Source organism: Solea solea, chromosome 8, assembly GCF_958295425.1.
Source record: "Solea solea chromosome 8, fSolSol10.1, whole genome shotgun sequence".
Taxonomy (NCBI): Eukaryota; Metazoa; Chordata; class Actinopteri; order Pleuronectiformes; family Soleidae; genus Solea; species Solea solea.
This window is the reverse complement of record NC_081141.1, coordinates 16,481,793-16,495,851: the sequence shown is the minus strand read 5'-3', so window position 1 is coordinate 16,495,851 and position 14,059 is coordinate 16,481,793. Positions and strand designations below refer to the sequence as shown.

Below are 14,059 nucleotides of genomic sequence, written 5' to 3'. Positions count from 1 at the left end.
TCTGGTCTTCCTGAAAATGACCGTAATACTCAGATGTTTCTGATAGCACAAGCCGCTGCATGACTACGTTAATGCAAAGTGCGTAAACGTGTCGTCTGCGATACTTCCGCTGTTAAAGTGTTTGTTGAGAGGTTGTGATAGGCCGACGCCCCGTCCAGGGTGTTCACTTCCCCTCGCTCAATGTCAGCTGGGATTGGCTCCAGCTACGCCCCCACAAGCCCCCAAAGGATAAGCAGTAGATAATGGATGGATGGATGTTCCCTCAGGCCACATTCAAGTCTACTACTCAAAGTTAATTAATGCTGCTAATGTTAAGCTGCTGTCTGCTGCTAGATTTATGGTTTTCATGATAGACATTCTTCAAAAGAAAAAAAGGGGGACACAAGTGAGAGGAACAATTAAGGGGCATCTGCTTTGTTTATATATACAATAAAATAGCTGTTGCTTAAATTTGTGTTGTCGTTTGGTGCCAAGTCGCTGTCCTACTTTGTGTATCTTCACTAACGTGAGAGGCGATTTCATCCTATTCTGCAAATCTGAACTGCAAAGATTCACGTCAATGACTTTCTTTAACTAACATGCAGAGGTGCTCAATGAGTAATCATTTTGAATATGTTTTATGGTGAATTACAGCAGTATCTGTGTTTCTATAAAATCCTTAGAAGAAGAGACGAAACTACCAGAGAAAGACTCGGAAACTCCGGAATACAAAGTGAACTGGGAAAACCAGAAACAGGCGATACGACACAACAGTTTAGGTCACACAATACACAGGGAGTAAAACTATAAAATAAGAGGCCAATAAATTAAAGATAAAAATAAAACTGAAAGTTGAGACAATAAGTAAAAGGCAAAATAAATCAAAACGCTAGAAATAAACCAAAGCTCAGGTTCCATGGTCATCAGTTTTGCTGCACAGTTTTTTATTTGGACTTTAAACTGTGCATCAGCATCATCATGTCATTCCATGAGCCGGTGTGTTTTATGGACACATGGACCAACCTTTCAGCTGCAGCATGTGATGGTTTATCCGACATCCTTGTAATGTTTTACAAACTAGATTTTCAAATCCGACTTGATTCTTAAAATGTGGGAGACCACAGACACAGACTTTCTAAGCGATTTTCAATGTTTTAATCCTGGGAAAGCACAGACTAGGCGATCCAGTCATGACGCAGGACCACACACTTTCATTTCAGATTTCAGGTGGTGGACTGTCGGTGTCGTCAGTTAAAAGCTGTTGTGTGTGCGATGTTCTGTGCTGAGAAACGCTAAAAAAAAAAAAAAACTGTGGATGATGTCATGGCGGACAAGACAGAATCAACTTGGCTTGTACGAGTTTACAGTTCTAAACAAAAGTACACAACATACGTTTCCCGTGCGTAAATATCATGTTTAATACTTACAATTTGAAATCAGAAAACTATGATGTGTCCGATGACGTTAATCCCTCACACTACAGGATAATTTGGCAAGATAATCTGTTGCCTAAATCTGGCCACTTAGTGTGGAGAGGCTTTACATGTGTCTAAGACTTGTGGACACATACACACACACACGTGCTTGCATGTAAAATACAATCCTACTTACTTGCATGAATGTAAACACACAGAAACAGGCTTAGTCAGACACAATCAAATCAGCAGCATGTTTCATTATTATTTTTTTTTTAAATTTCAAATGTAACATAGAGGCAGCGCTTGTCCTGAGGGTGTTGTTTACTTAATCCAATAATAAGTCAGGAGGATTACTCACATCGGTCTTTTTACATTCCCCTCTCTGCCTGAGGAGGAATGTGAAGGAAGGGAGAGGCTACGTTCGTCCAGATGTACAGCAAATCACTTCCATAACTCAGACAATTAGTCACCCTGGCCACAGCTGATCAGGATCCTCCCAGGTACAGAAAGAAGCCCGGATCATCTGCGTGACACAGTCTTTACCAGATCACACCTTCTGATTTTTAAATACAGAGAAATAAAAAAAAAAAAAACGGAAAAATGAGAGCGAAACATCACAGAGTGGACAACCGGGGACAAATTCATCCTCTTGTAAGGAAACACTCCGCTGTTGTCCATCAAGAAAGTGGAGAACAAACATTCCAGAGAAAACATCATCTTGGCTTTCAAACATAGCAATCAGGCCAATCAGATAGCGGTGATTGTTGCTTCAGCTCCTATTTCTTCTTTACCTCGTCTTGACCCAGCATGGTGTTTCTTATCTAAGTTGACTGAGACAGATTTGGAAGACGCTGCTGTCGCTGATTTATGCTTTTGTTCCTCTTATTACGCATTATAGCAGGGGGATTTTTGGTGGGAAAGTTCAAGTGCATTTTGTCTTCCATGTTCGCATTAAAACATAAATTTGGATGTTTGGATTAAAGTATTAAAGAGTTAGAGTTAGCAGAGGCAGATGTGTTATTGTAAAATGGCTCAGGTTTGGGTCTACGTATGTGAAAGTATGTTTCCTTTGTATTAAAAATCACAGTTTTCGGGTTTGCTGAATCAAAAATGAATCCATTTATTTATTGACTAATTGTTTGATTTAATTGTTCCGTGTGTCATTTTTTTTAAGAATCATGTGTGAAATACTGATGTGCATGAAAAGAAATGAACGGAGAAAAGAAGGGAAAAAAAACAACAGGTTTTTCAGGAAAGCAATTCCCTGTCTGCTGGAACCTTCTGTGCAGGATTTTTAAAATACATATTTATTTATTTTATATTTTTTTAAACAAACAAAAAAAACAGCTGTGATAACAGAGGTTGTCTGTGTTTTAATCACAGAAATGAATTTCCACCATAATGGCTGCACATGTGGTGTGAGGTGTTGAATGGTGGGAGCTGGGCAGGGAGACAATGCTACTGGAAGCTGGTCACGTACGCTAAAAGGCACACACACACACACACACACACATGAGCTGGCACCAGTCTATTGTTCATTTTGATGAAGTCATTTCTGGGTATAAATGAACCACATCACAAGCGAGTGGGGGGGGGGGGAAATGTCTCAGCGTCATGCTCGGTCGTCACGTAGCTGCGTGTTGACATGTCGACATTCAGCTAATTACGGTGAGGTCACTTTATTAATGGAAAACAAAATGTGGCCCAAAAAAAAGCTCTGCTGCACTGGTGCTTCAGACAGAGCTACAGCAAACTTGTTGCTAAGCTCACTCAAAAAGGCACTGCTCTATCTATTTCTGCACTAGCCATGAGCGTAGCTCAGAGAATTGGGCTTTTGACTTGGACTTGGCTGTTTCTTCAAATCCCTGCACTGGGAACATGAGGGTAGAGCAAAGGAGAGAAGGAAAAATGCCTGCACATTCCCAAGTAACTTTTGTGGAAGTGACCCTGAGCAAGGCAATTAACACCCGGCTGGTCCAGTAGAAACACTTGGTAAATAACAGTGGGGGGAAACCTTGGCTCCAAAGGTGCAAATGTGTGTAACAGAACATGTGTGAATCGGGGGGGGCCTTTTTGAGAAGCGGCCGTCGTATGCGCAGTCGAAAACTAGCCCGCGTAAATAAAGCCCGCAGAGGCCAAACACAGCAGAGGAAGCGCTGTCTTGCTGAGACGAGAAAGATCCCCGAACATTGTCTAAAGAGCACAGCGGGGAGCGTTGCCTTGGCTCACATCCTGTGCAAATTCAACTCGTTTATAGTTTATTCAAAACACGATGCTCTCATTACACTCGGTCGGCTCTCCAGTCTGTCATTTCATCTGACATTTCCGCACACCAGCGCATTAGCCCCTATGGTCTAGTAATGTTCAGAACATAACACATAAAGAACCATTGTAACATGTCTCGGCCTCATTATTGCCAGGTCAGTGTGAGGAGCAGCAGCGGAGGACAGGGCGCCTCGTATGGCTTGTTAATTTAACACCTCTCTTATTCGGCGCCGCATTTGTACAGCTGGCCTTTTAGAGGTAGTTCAGACTATATACTCCTACACATGTAGACACAAAGAAATGCAATGACAACGCACACACACACACAGAGAGACACACATACATACATCCTACTCCCTGCTCTGACATCACTCCACACCACTGGTTCCTGCCCAACCTTCAGCCCCTACCTTGGGAAATCACCCAGAGCCTGTCCAGCCATCAGGGCGTGAAATACACACCCCTGGAAAGCAGCCGAGGCGGGTGGAGGCGGGCGGTGTGGGGCCAGGAGGTGCCGAGATGTAAGTGTGAGAGTGTGAGGTTTGGGGATGGAAAATATAAAGGGAGAATTCAGGGAATAAATGCATCTGTTCTGGAGGGAGTGGAAGGGTGCTGATTTTGAGGGTTTGGGTGATGAGAGATGGAATTGAAGACGGATTAAACAGACACTAGGAGGAGGTGGAGGAGGAGGAGGAGGAGGAGGAGGAGGGGAAGGGATGCTTATGAAAGGAGTTCTGGGGGTGCACACTTGGCCTTGAGTCTGGGGCTCCGTCACGCCTCACATCTCTGCGAGCTACTTGGGCCTGGAACTCCGGAGGGGAGTGAGCCCAACCTTTGTTACAGTGAAGGAGTGGGGAGTGACAAGGCATACCAGCATGTCTGACATGTCAGAGCAGTTGGCTGTGAGACCCTGAGTCTGGTCGGGGCTGACGCCGGCCATCTGTAGCCGCATTATTTAATTGATAAAAACTGCCCCAGGGGAGGATGTGAGAACGTGCCGGAAGCAGAAAACAAAGGTCGGTTGGTGAATCGAGCCTTGATTAGATGAGAAAGTTATTTCAATAAGCAAACAAGAGCAGGCAAAATCTTAAAGGGACCCGTAATGACAGCTAAATCAAAGGGAGGTTTTTGTTTTTCAGCGAAAAGACAAATAGAAATGCACATGATGAGGTTTTAGCATTGCTCAGTTCCCCAGTTGGATGTATTCATCGTTATTCCATTTTCTCAAAGAGCTCCCTTTAATGTCAGCCAGTTAAGGGAAGTGATGAAATGGAGCAATTATGTATCCATTTGTGCTATTCAGGTGAAACCAGGTGTAAAATTTCCAATCTGTGCACCTGCTCTATCTTCAATTCATTGTGCTTCCCCACCACTGTTGCCTGCTCGACAGTAATATCGAAAATATGGACAAACTATTACATGCAATAAATCTATTTAATATTATCATATTGCTACCAGAGAGGATTAGTTTCCCCGGGAGGAAATGAGAGTCTAACACAAACAAATGTTATAGAAAAACACATCTGAACTGTTACGCTGTGCTGTAATAAGAGGAAGAGTGAATTGCAATAAAAACCAAATTGTCCCTCATCAAGAATCAACATGCTTAATCTGATATTGTAACATTTAAGGATATGAAAAAGAAAACATTGGAGCATTCTCATCAAGGGATCAAGTGAATAACATTATTTTTTTTGGGGGGGGGGGGCGAAAACAGATAGTCGAGTCATCTCCCGCTGTAGTGCAGATTAATTTTCATTTTCCAAGCAGTTTGTGCATATAAATATTCATGAGCCACCTTGGAAAGCATTGGGCGACTATATGAGGCGGTCAGTGGAGAAACCAACAAACCGCCCCCCCCCTTCTCCACAGCTGTGCTGATGGGAAGTGGGGGTGTGGGGGTGGTTCATGATGAAAGGCTCACTATCCACGACCTTTCCAGTCTAAAACAAAGATTTGCACAATTAACTACTTTTAAATGTCATCCAACTGCAAAATCTGCATATCAACGGCGAGCCTTGCATAGAAATGAGGACGCTTGTAGAGGAATCATTTTTCTCCCCCTGTCCCGTCTCAAAGACACTAAATGGGGTGCTTTTTCATTTTATCCAGGAAGGAAATGTAAATGTCAACATATCTTGTATGGAGATCCTTCTGTTGCTTATTAACCTTTGCCGTTTAGAAACTAGACTGTGCTCTGCCTAAACGCTGCAATTAACTCAAGCTTGAAAGACAGACACAACATCTACACGGAGCCATGGGGGGAAAACGGTGACTTTATTATCTCTGCAGACGCCCGTACTCCACATATCTCCCGATTTTTGCGGGAACTCTTGGCTTGATATTATTTCCCCCAAGCACTATAGGAATTAAGCATTTGGGAAGATGTCAAAATTCAGTGGATTAACAAGTCTAATACCTTTTAATCTTCATGACGTTGGACAGGAAAGCTGGTTTAGTTGTCACCCCCGGGGAGGGGAAAAACCATTATGGAAGAATTCATACTCATACATCTTCATACATCACGCTGAGGACTGCCGGGGTCTATCGTGTTCAAGTTCAATTTCCAGATGCAGCGACTGGGAGGAAAATTCATCTTTCTCTCACTGACATCTACCGCCCACAACAAGTAAACGAGCCAGTGTAATTCAAACACTCTCTGGTGTTCTCTGTGGGACTCCTTTGGGGCTGGAGTGGCAGCGAGCTCCACTGGAGTCATGAATACCAACACTGGGCTCACTCTTGCAGCTCAAAGGCAGTGTCAGTTACAAAGTCAACCCATTAACATCTTCACTATTCAACTTTACACTCTCTCAACGCGGGGGTAACAGGCAGGCTCAATACCACCAGGTAGCTGGGTAAGCAAAAGACATCCCCCGCTACCCTGGGAGCGGGGTGAGAACAGTATATGATGATGGACAGGAAATATTTTTCTTTCAAATGTTGATGGCGCTCCAAAAAAAAAAGTGACTGACATCATTTCCAGGACAAAGGAAGTCTCTACATGTGGAGAAGGCAAGGGTGAAGCCAAGGGAATGCTGGCTGGTGCCAGGGTAAAGTTGACTCAGTGTAGAATGAATAGGATGAAGCAAAGTTTTTAGCACAGTAGACCCTCCACAGGCAAGTCGGTGGGTGTAAGTGAGACCGCCGTTTTCACACCTTATATTCCACTAGACTCGGTTAAATTGGGGGTTTTAACAGTCAGCCGGTCCAGACCTTTTGAATAACGTATTCCCCTCCTCACTAGAGGCGGCGTTGCATCAAGAATTACTGAAGGAGAAGACAAGACTCATCTCTTGGTTAACGCTGGGCAACTTCTGTTTCCACCACACAAGAGTGGTCTACCAGTCTTGGGTTTTATTATTTATTTATTGTTTATTTTTACTAGCATAATGTTGCTGTTGCCTCACCTGTCATATAACATAAAACAGATCACTTCCTGTGTGCAGCGTGGGACTGTTAACGGGCAACTTGTGTGGAGCGGATAGCATTGTGTGAAATCATGCCACAATGACGAGTAGACAATTGCCCGTAGCTCTTTCTGAGAATAGACCTCTCACCTATAAAGACACAAATGATCTTTCACCACAGTTTAAACATCGATGTCACACACAGTATGTCCTACAGACACAACACATCCTCTGCTCTTTTCAAAGTAAAAGCACTTTCAGTTCCTTAAATCCATTCAATTTCTTTCAACAAGGCAATATTGTGAAATATTTGCAGGATTTAATGGATGCACAGCTTATATTGAAGAGTCCTGACATAGTACAGAAGGGTACTTACAGTATTGAAGGTACACTGTTCAGTTGGTCAGGTCCAGGTTCAGAAATGTCATGTGTGTCCCCCCCCCCCAAAAAAAGAGATCAGCTGACTGCCTTAATGTTCTGAATGACCAGGTTTTTGGGCATATTCCAAGAATGGTTGTGGGAGCGTGAGACATTGTTTTCACACATGGATCGGCCACCGCAAGAGTCCTGACCTTAATCCTCTTGAGAATCTTTGGGTTGTGCTTGAGAAGACTCAACACAATGGTGCAATTTATCAAAACAACGCCATGAAAAACTGTGTCGTAATCAAGATAAAAAAAATTGGTCCAAAGATATTTGAGCGTGTCACTGCTCCTCGGCAGTAGACACGCTTCCTGTGTGCACAGCAGAGGTGCACAAATTGCCCCAGGCCTGAGAGACCATCAAGTACTGTCAGATTTTTTACTACTGTGGCTGTATTGACAAGTTACTGCATGAAATAACCCTGCTCTTGTTTCGGATGCATTACAAACAGGCACTGAAATACTCGCAGACTATGCTTAAGGACGACTGACTGCCATGTTTCTAAAACAAAGCCGTCTTGGGGAGAACAGTCGCCGCGTCAGTTCTTGTGAGGAGGTTCAAAGGCGCCTCTACCTTTTCAGCTGAGGACATCTGTCAATGTCAGCGATGATTAGGTCTCGAAAAACATTCATTTCTGTGGAAGACAGGACTCCCACCTTACAAATGTCCTGTATGGTCAGTGTCAATTCTTATCATCTTCTCATTAAAAATGTAATGACCGCATGAATATTTACCAAGTTTAATTACCGCTCCCTATTGCTATTCAGCCGTGTCCCGCACCCTCGTTTCCTTTCCGCAGGGCAGTGTCCTGACCGAACGCCTCGTTCCACCTTGATGAATATTGCAGAGGTCCGAGGAGTGTGAGCCATTGATGGAATCCGCCTCAATCAGCCGGATAATCAATGGCATACACTCACATTTGCAAAGGCGCTAATTGGCAGCAGCAAAATTCAGCAAGCTGCATAATTTACCCAAGTGAGAGATGTGAGCTCATTTGTTGCAGCGATATTTAAAAAAAAAGTCATTTTGAAATGAGAAGGCCTTCAAAAAAAAAATACAGGCCAAATTATTAATGTCTCTGCTTGTCAGGGCCAATGAAATTCAAGCAATTGAGTTAGGATTTTTTTTTTTTCCAGTGGTGAAGCAACATTGAAAGCCGCTTCAGTGAAGGACAGCTTTTTTGCCCTGCAAGAGCAATACTAATTTCTCTTCTCCATTTAACCTTCAATATACTGACAGACACCTAGTATTAAGTCCCGCTTACTGAGCAGTAAAAACATTTCATTTCATTAGATATTACTGTTCCAAATTTCACTTCATTTAAATTTTTAGTTAGAGTTACATAGTGGAGCAGTGGATAGCACTGTTGCCTCACAGCAAGAAGGTCTTTCTGTGTGAAGTTTGCCCTCAATTGGACACCGTTGTTATCGTCGTTGTTAACTTTTCCATATAGTATAAAGAAAATTCCAGAGCAAATTGCAAATTTCAGCAAATTTGTTTACCATATACTCCTTTCCTACGATAAGGGGAAACATGCTAATAAAAGAGTTCCCGGTACTCTTAAAAATTTAACTCTTTGAAGTGAGTTGATCCATGCATTGACTAAAGTTGTATTGACAACATTAAGAATCGTTCCGAGAGGAAACAACCTCTGCAGCCTGTCTGATGCGACCCCCCCCGTTTGATCGGCAGACATGAAACACCACAAACCCAAACTAAACCAGACTCTTGAAAGCAACAGTGTGGATATACTGAATGAGTTTCTATTTATTTTTTTTACTTTTTTTAGCTTTGTAAGGCCTTTGGTGTCTTGCTGGACAGCAAACTGATGTCTCCTCTGTGTGTCAGAGGAGGAAAGCTCCAATGATTGTGACAACAGCAGCCCTGACATGGTAAGTGGGCCTTAACAAAAATGTAGGTGGATTGCCGTGTCATGGCGCTCAAAAGGTAAAGACATTACCAATGCATGGGAATATGTGGATTGGGTATGTCATACTAGCACATACAAAGGTCTTTGGCTGTAATTGAAAACAAGCCGGTGACCATATTTGCATTTTTTACCCGAGAATACTTATGCCAATTTGAAATAGTGCTTATAGTACTATTTCACTTTGAAATAGTGAAAAAAGTGCCTGGGAGGAAAGTGAAAGCAACTCACAGATGAATTAAAATGAGCAGAAAAGTATTTCACTGTTTATATACATGTTAAAAGTCCGATTTTAGTCGCACTAAGCTATAAGATAGTCCGATTATTCCTGCATGTTTATGCTTAGTCGGACTAGAGCCGGACATGGTGCTCTGTGCTGCCCTCACGTCTTTGACCGCGAACTCTCCCAGATCATAAGGCAGCAGTTTCTTTCTTCGGACAACACAGCAACTACAAGAGACCATGCTCCATCTAATAATATCAGGACTAAACATACAGAACCACAGAGCGATCCATCTCGCCATTTTCTGTTTGAGTCAGACGCACACGGCCAATAAATGGACTATATACTGGCCGGTAATCTGAATACCCCCCCCCCCCCCGGCTTCAATTCCACACATGCAAAAGAAGAAGAGAAAAAAAACAACTGAAGTAGTAGTGTTTTATTTATCTTTATGTAAATCAAGTCATTTATGGTTGCCTTAACAAATCAGGATTTAAGATCTTGTAGAGAAGAGAAAAACAAAAGTGCATGTGGGGGATTACAAAAGAACTGAAGAAATGAACCAAACAAGTTGAGGGAGGAACTCTCCATCAGTTAAAGTCTTCAAATTCTGACATGGGTAAAAGGAACATGTTTCTAAAAGGTCTGAAGTCTCTATGAGGCTGTAGGAAGTTCACAGCTCTACTCAAAGCCTTAACCTTGATAAACTACTGTCCACGTTGGTGTAACCATGCGTGTGGAGGCCGAGCCCAGATCTGGTTCACGCCATAGAAAAATACCCTGGTTAATTGCATTTAGCGACTGTACACTAATGAGCTTCTGTGTTATAGATGAACAACTCGCACTTACCGACGTCTACGTGCTCCGGGTTATATGAACCCGAGCCAGTTGTCTCTTCACATCCTACACAACTAAGAAAGGTAAAACTAGCAATTGCAATGCTACATAACTAATGTTACATGTTAATGCTCAATAAACAATACTAGGCCAACTAAATCCTACGCTGTATTTTTATCATATTATGTATGTGTGTGTGTATATATATATATATATATATTTATAAATATATATGTATATTTTGGATCAAATCATGGAATTAGGAAATCAAATGAATTCAGAGCAGATAAATATATTTGTTGGATAAATTCTGGGTTGATTACAGGTTCTAATTAGTAATTCCTAACCACTTAAGGCAACATTTACTCTTACCTGTCATCAAGGTGGTTGTGGTTATTATTCTGATCATATGACCCAGAATCGTCGGGGTAAAGGCAACATCTATTTAATTCATTCTGTCTGACTCAAGCTGATACTCAGTCTATAGTAAAGTCTACGTATGGCAACCGGCGGCTTTCAGCTTCACGCAGTTAATTTCCTCCAAGATCCAGCTGAAAAAAAACAAACACGGTAAGGTTCTCTACGTCAACATGCAAGAATGTAATCAATGCCATGTTACTGCCATCGGCTGTCCAATTCTGGCCTAAGTCTTTATTCTGTACCATTATCATTACAATGTTCATCTCGAGTCACAGCAAAGAGTTTCATCCTTGAAACAAACAAAGAGCCCGCTCAGCAATCTCAACGCATCCAAGTCCACGGAAAGTGGAAAATCCAACTGGACCCGATGTTCACATGTGATCTTGAATCATCTCGACGCATCAGTTGAGCTCCTTCTGAGATGACACATCACTTTCAGTTCTTGATGCCTTTTATTTATTTATTTATTTATTTAAATCGTTCTCACCTCATGCATTTTGACCTCCTCTTCATCTAAGGTGACATGGAGGACTCAAAATAAATGACACTTGATACTCTTATCAACTGAGTAACACTCACTTATAGTAGAAATGAAACATGTGCAGCGCTTTTGCACCAACAGACGAGTCACTCAAGACTCTTATCAGAGAAACTACATTACACTGGTGGATGGAACTTGACTTATAGCCAACGGGAATGAGAGCTATACGCCACGACTGGTGCGTGTGCGTGTGCGTGTGCGTGTGCGTGTATATACACACACACACTTTTACAATGGGAGAGTTGCTTCAAATGAACCAGTCGGTGGACAGGAAGTCTGTCTGTGAGGGCAGCAACATGTTCACATGCATGTCTGATGAGACGCAAACATGACTGAGCTGCAACTATTGTGTGTCTGTACACAACAGGGCAGCTGTGTGTGTGTGTGTGTGCGTGCGTGTGTGCGTGTGTGTGCATGTGTGTGTGCATGTCTGTGATCCAGCAGTAGCTACGAAGTGTTTGAGGTGTTGGGGCTCCAGCCCATTTGGTAAGCTCTTTCCAGGGTCCTCTTGCAGTCCTGCATCACCGTGCTGAACACAATGTGGGGGTACTGCACCACGAGCCTCTCCACCGTATCCTCGCTCACCTGCAAAAACACACACACGCAGGGACACACACTGTTGTTGATGATGACGCATGATGACTCACAACAATTTGTCCATGTTTCAAATTAGACACCTCTGTGGTGCACTTTACGTGAAGAACCCGGGGTAAACAGTACACTGCGGGGTAATGCGTGTTCATGAAAATAATGGGACGTGGCTCGAAGCTTCAAAACAAGTGGGTGTCCTCATGTAGCACTTCTTTATCTGTTTCAATAGACAGGATGTGTTTTTGTCCTCTATCTGTGACAACAGGATTAATAACTACATCAACGAAAGCCTTGAGGCTAAAAGACGAATTATATTTGTAATTAGGTATGAGCAAAATACTACTTTAGGCCTAATAAATAGTTATTATTAATATAACAAATTACAAAATGAACTGAGTAATATAAACCCATGTTGACAGCCTCTGCATTGTCCCAGAATGACTTATTATGAAAATTGGGATTGCAGATGTAACTGTTCGTGCCCTGTGAAAATGGACCAGATCAAAATTAGGAAACTTACACGAGTATGCAAATATGAACACACACACACACACATACGCGTGCGTGCAAGGACAGCTAAGTTTGCCGGGCTAATGAGGCCTTGAGGCCTTCTTCTTCTCAGAGGACTACAAAGACGAGCAGCAAATGGGCTCTCCAGCACTTGTCTGCCAGTCTTTCACTCTGTCAGAGTGGAAAAAGCCTGAGAATCTGACAAAGAGCAGAGCCGACGTAACCCCGGAGACCCTGAAGGGTTAACCGCAACCCACCCAGAACCAACTCCCCCCCAACCCACCCACCCAGCCTGGGGAGTGTGACACTTTCCAGGAGAAACGATGTATAAACACTCAGGCACATGTTGAACACACAGTCATCTGTTGTTGCCAAAGCAGTGACACAGTGTTTCGCAGTTTTCCCTGAGTTCGTTGCCTGAGAGCCCTTTAGTTTTCGGTATCTCACAGTGAGAGTTCCTTGACTCTTTGCTCAGGGTTACGGTTTGTGATTGTTTTAATTTTCCGGTCATATAGACAGATAGATCACCAATGTCTCTAGGGTCAAGGAAGGAAGGGAAATGTGTGCAACACCTGTGAATCCGATCAGTTAAAAGACAGAGCAGCAGTATTTTAACTTTGCTTAACCACAGAAAACGTCCATATATTTCATTCCAGTTTCCTCTCTAATCAGGGCTGAAGAAAAGACGGCAGAAAATTGGCTGAAGGCTTTTAAGTTTGAGCTAATTCACTGACGCCACAGCCACTAAACAGGTGCAGTGGATTTAGTGGAAATTAGAAAATGTCCCAGCGCTGATTAAAGATCCAACCGTAGAAATGGATGCATTTATTAAACAGTGTTTCAGGATAACGCCTAAAAGAATTCACATCATTATTGTGAATATAATGAGAGTATTTTTCTTGGCCCGTTTTTTTTTTCTAGGTAACCAGTGGCACATTTGTTACGATGATTAAATAAGTAGAAATGCTGGAAGTAGTGAAAAAAAAACAAAAAAAACTCTAATGAGGTGATAAACAGCAGTGTCAGACAAAATGTTCTCTTCTGAAGTGGTTTAATGGAGCTCAATTGAGAAGGATCACGTCCTGTGGAGTTCTATCTCGCTGAATGTAAACATAAGCATTTCCAGAACATTCTGTTTAACTTTCAGACGGAAACTTCACTTTGATTTCATAAGCTGCTGCATTAAAAGCAACAGTTGCGTTCTTTTTTTAGCCTGTTGATGATTTAGAGAGTGTATGTTATGTTTTATTTTGTTTGTTTTTTTAGTGTTACACATATTAAGTTTTGATTTTCACTGTAACTGTTAAGTAAATCCTGGCACAAAGAAGACATCAAGTCAATTTTAAGCGATAACCAGCGGATCTCAGAAGCAAGGATTAACGCAGTCTCTCTTATGGGATTTGACTCGGATGTCTGATCTGACTATAATAACTTGAATCATGAATTTACATTAACTGTCTGGTCTGTCAGCTCTTGGGTCGTTTTCAACAAAATGAGCTGCCGCCTCTAAAGAGT

At 42.3% G+C, this 14,059-nt stretch overlaps 1 protein-coding gene across 1 annotated transcript in view; it reads right to left on the bottom strand.

Annotated features, from left to right (window-relative positions):
* Positions 1–10,069: 10,069 nt before the first annotated feature.
* The window catches only part of fbxl17 (F-box and leucine-rich repeat protein 17), a 207,843-nt gene continuing 203,853 nt past the window's right edge, over positions 10,070–14,059 (bottom strand). The window contains exon 11 of the mRNA XM_058636046.1: positions 10,070–12,028. Coding sequence (XP_058492029.1) covers positions 11,891–12,028 — 138 coding nt within the window. The 3' untranslated portion in view covers positions 10,070–11,890. The remainder of the gene's footprint in view (positions 12,029–14,059) is intronic.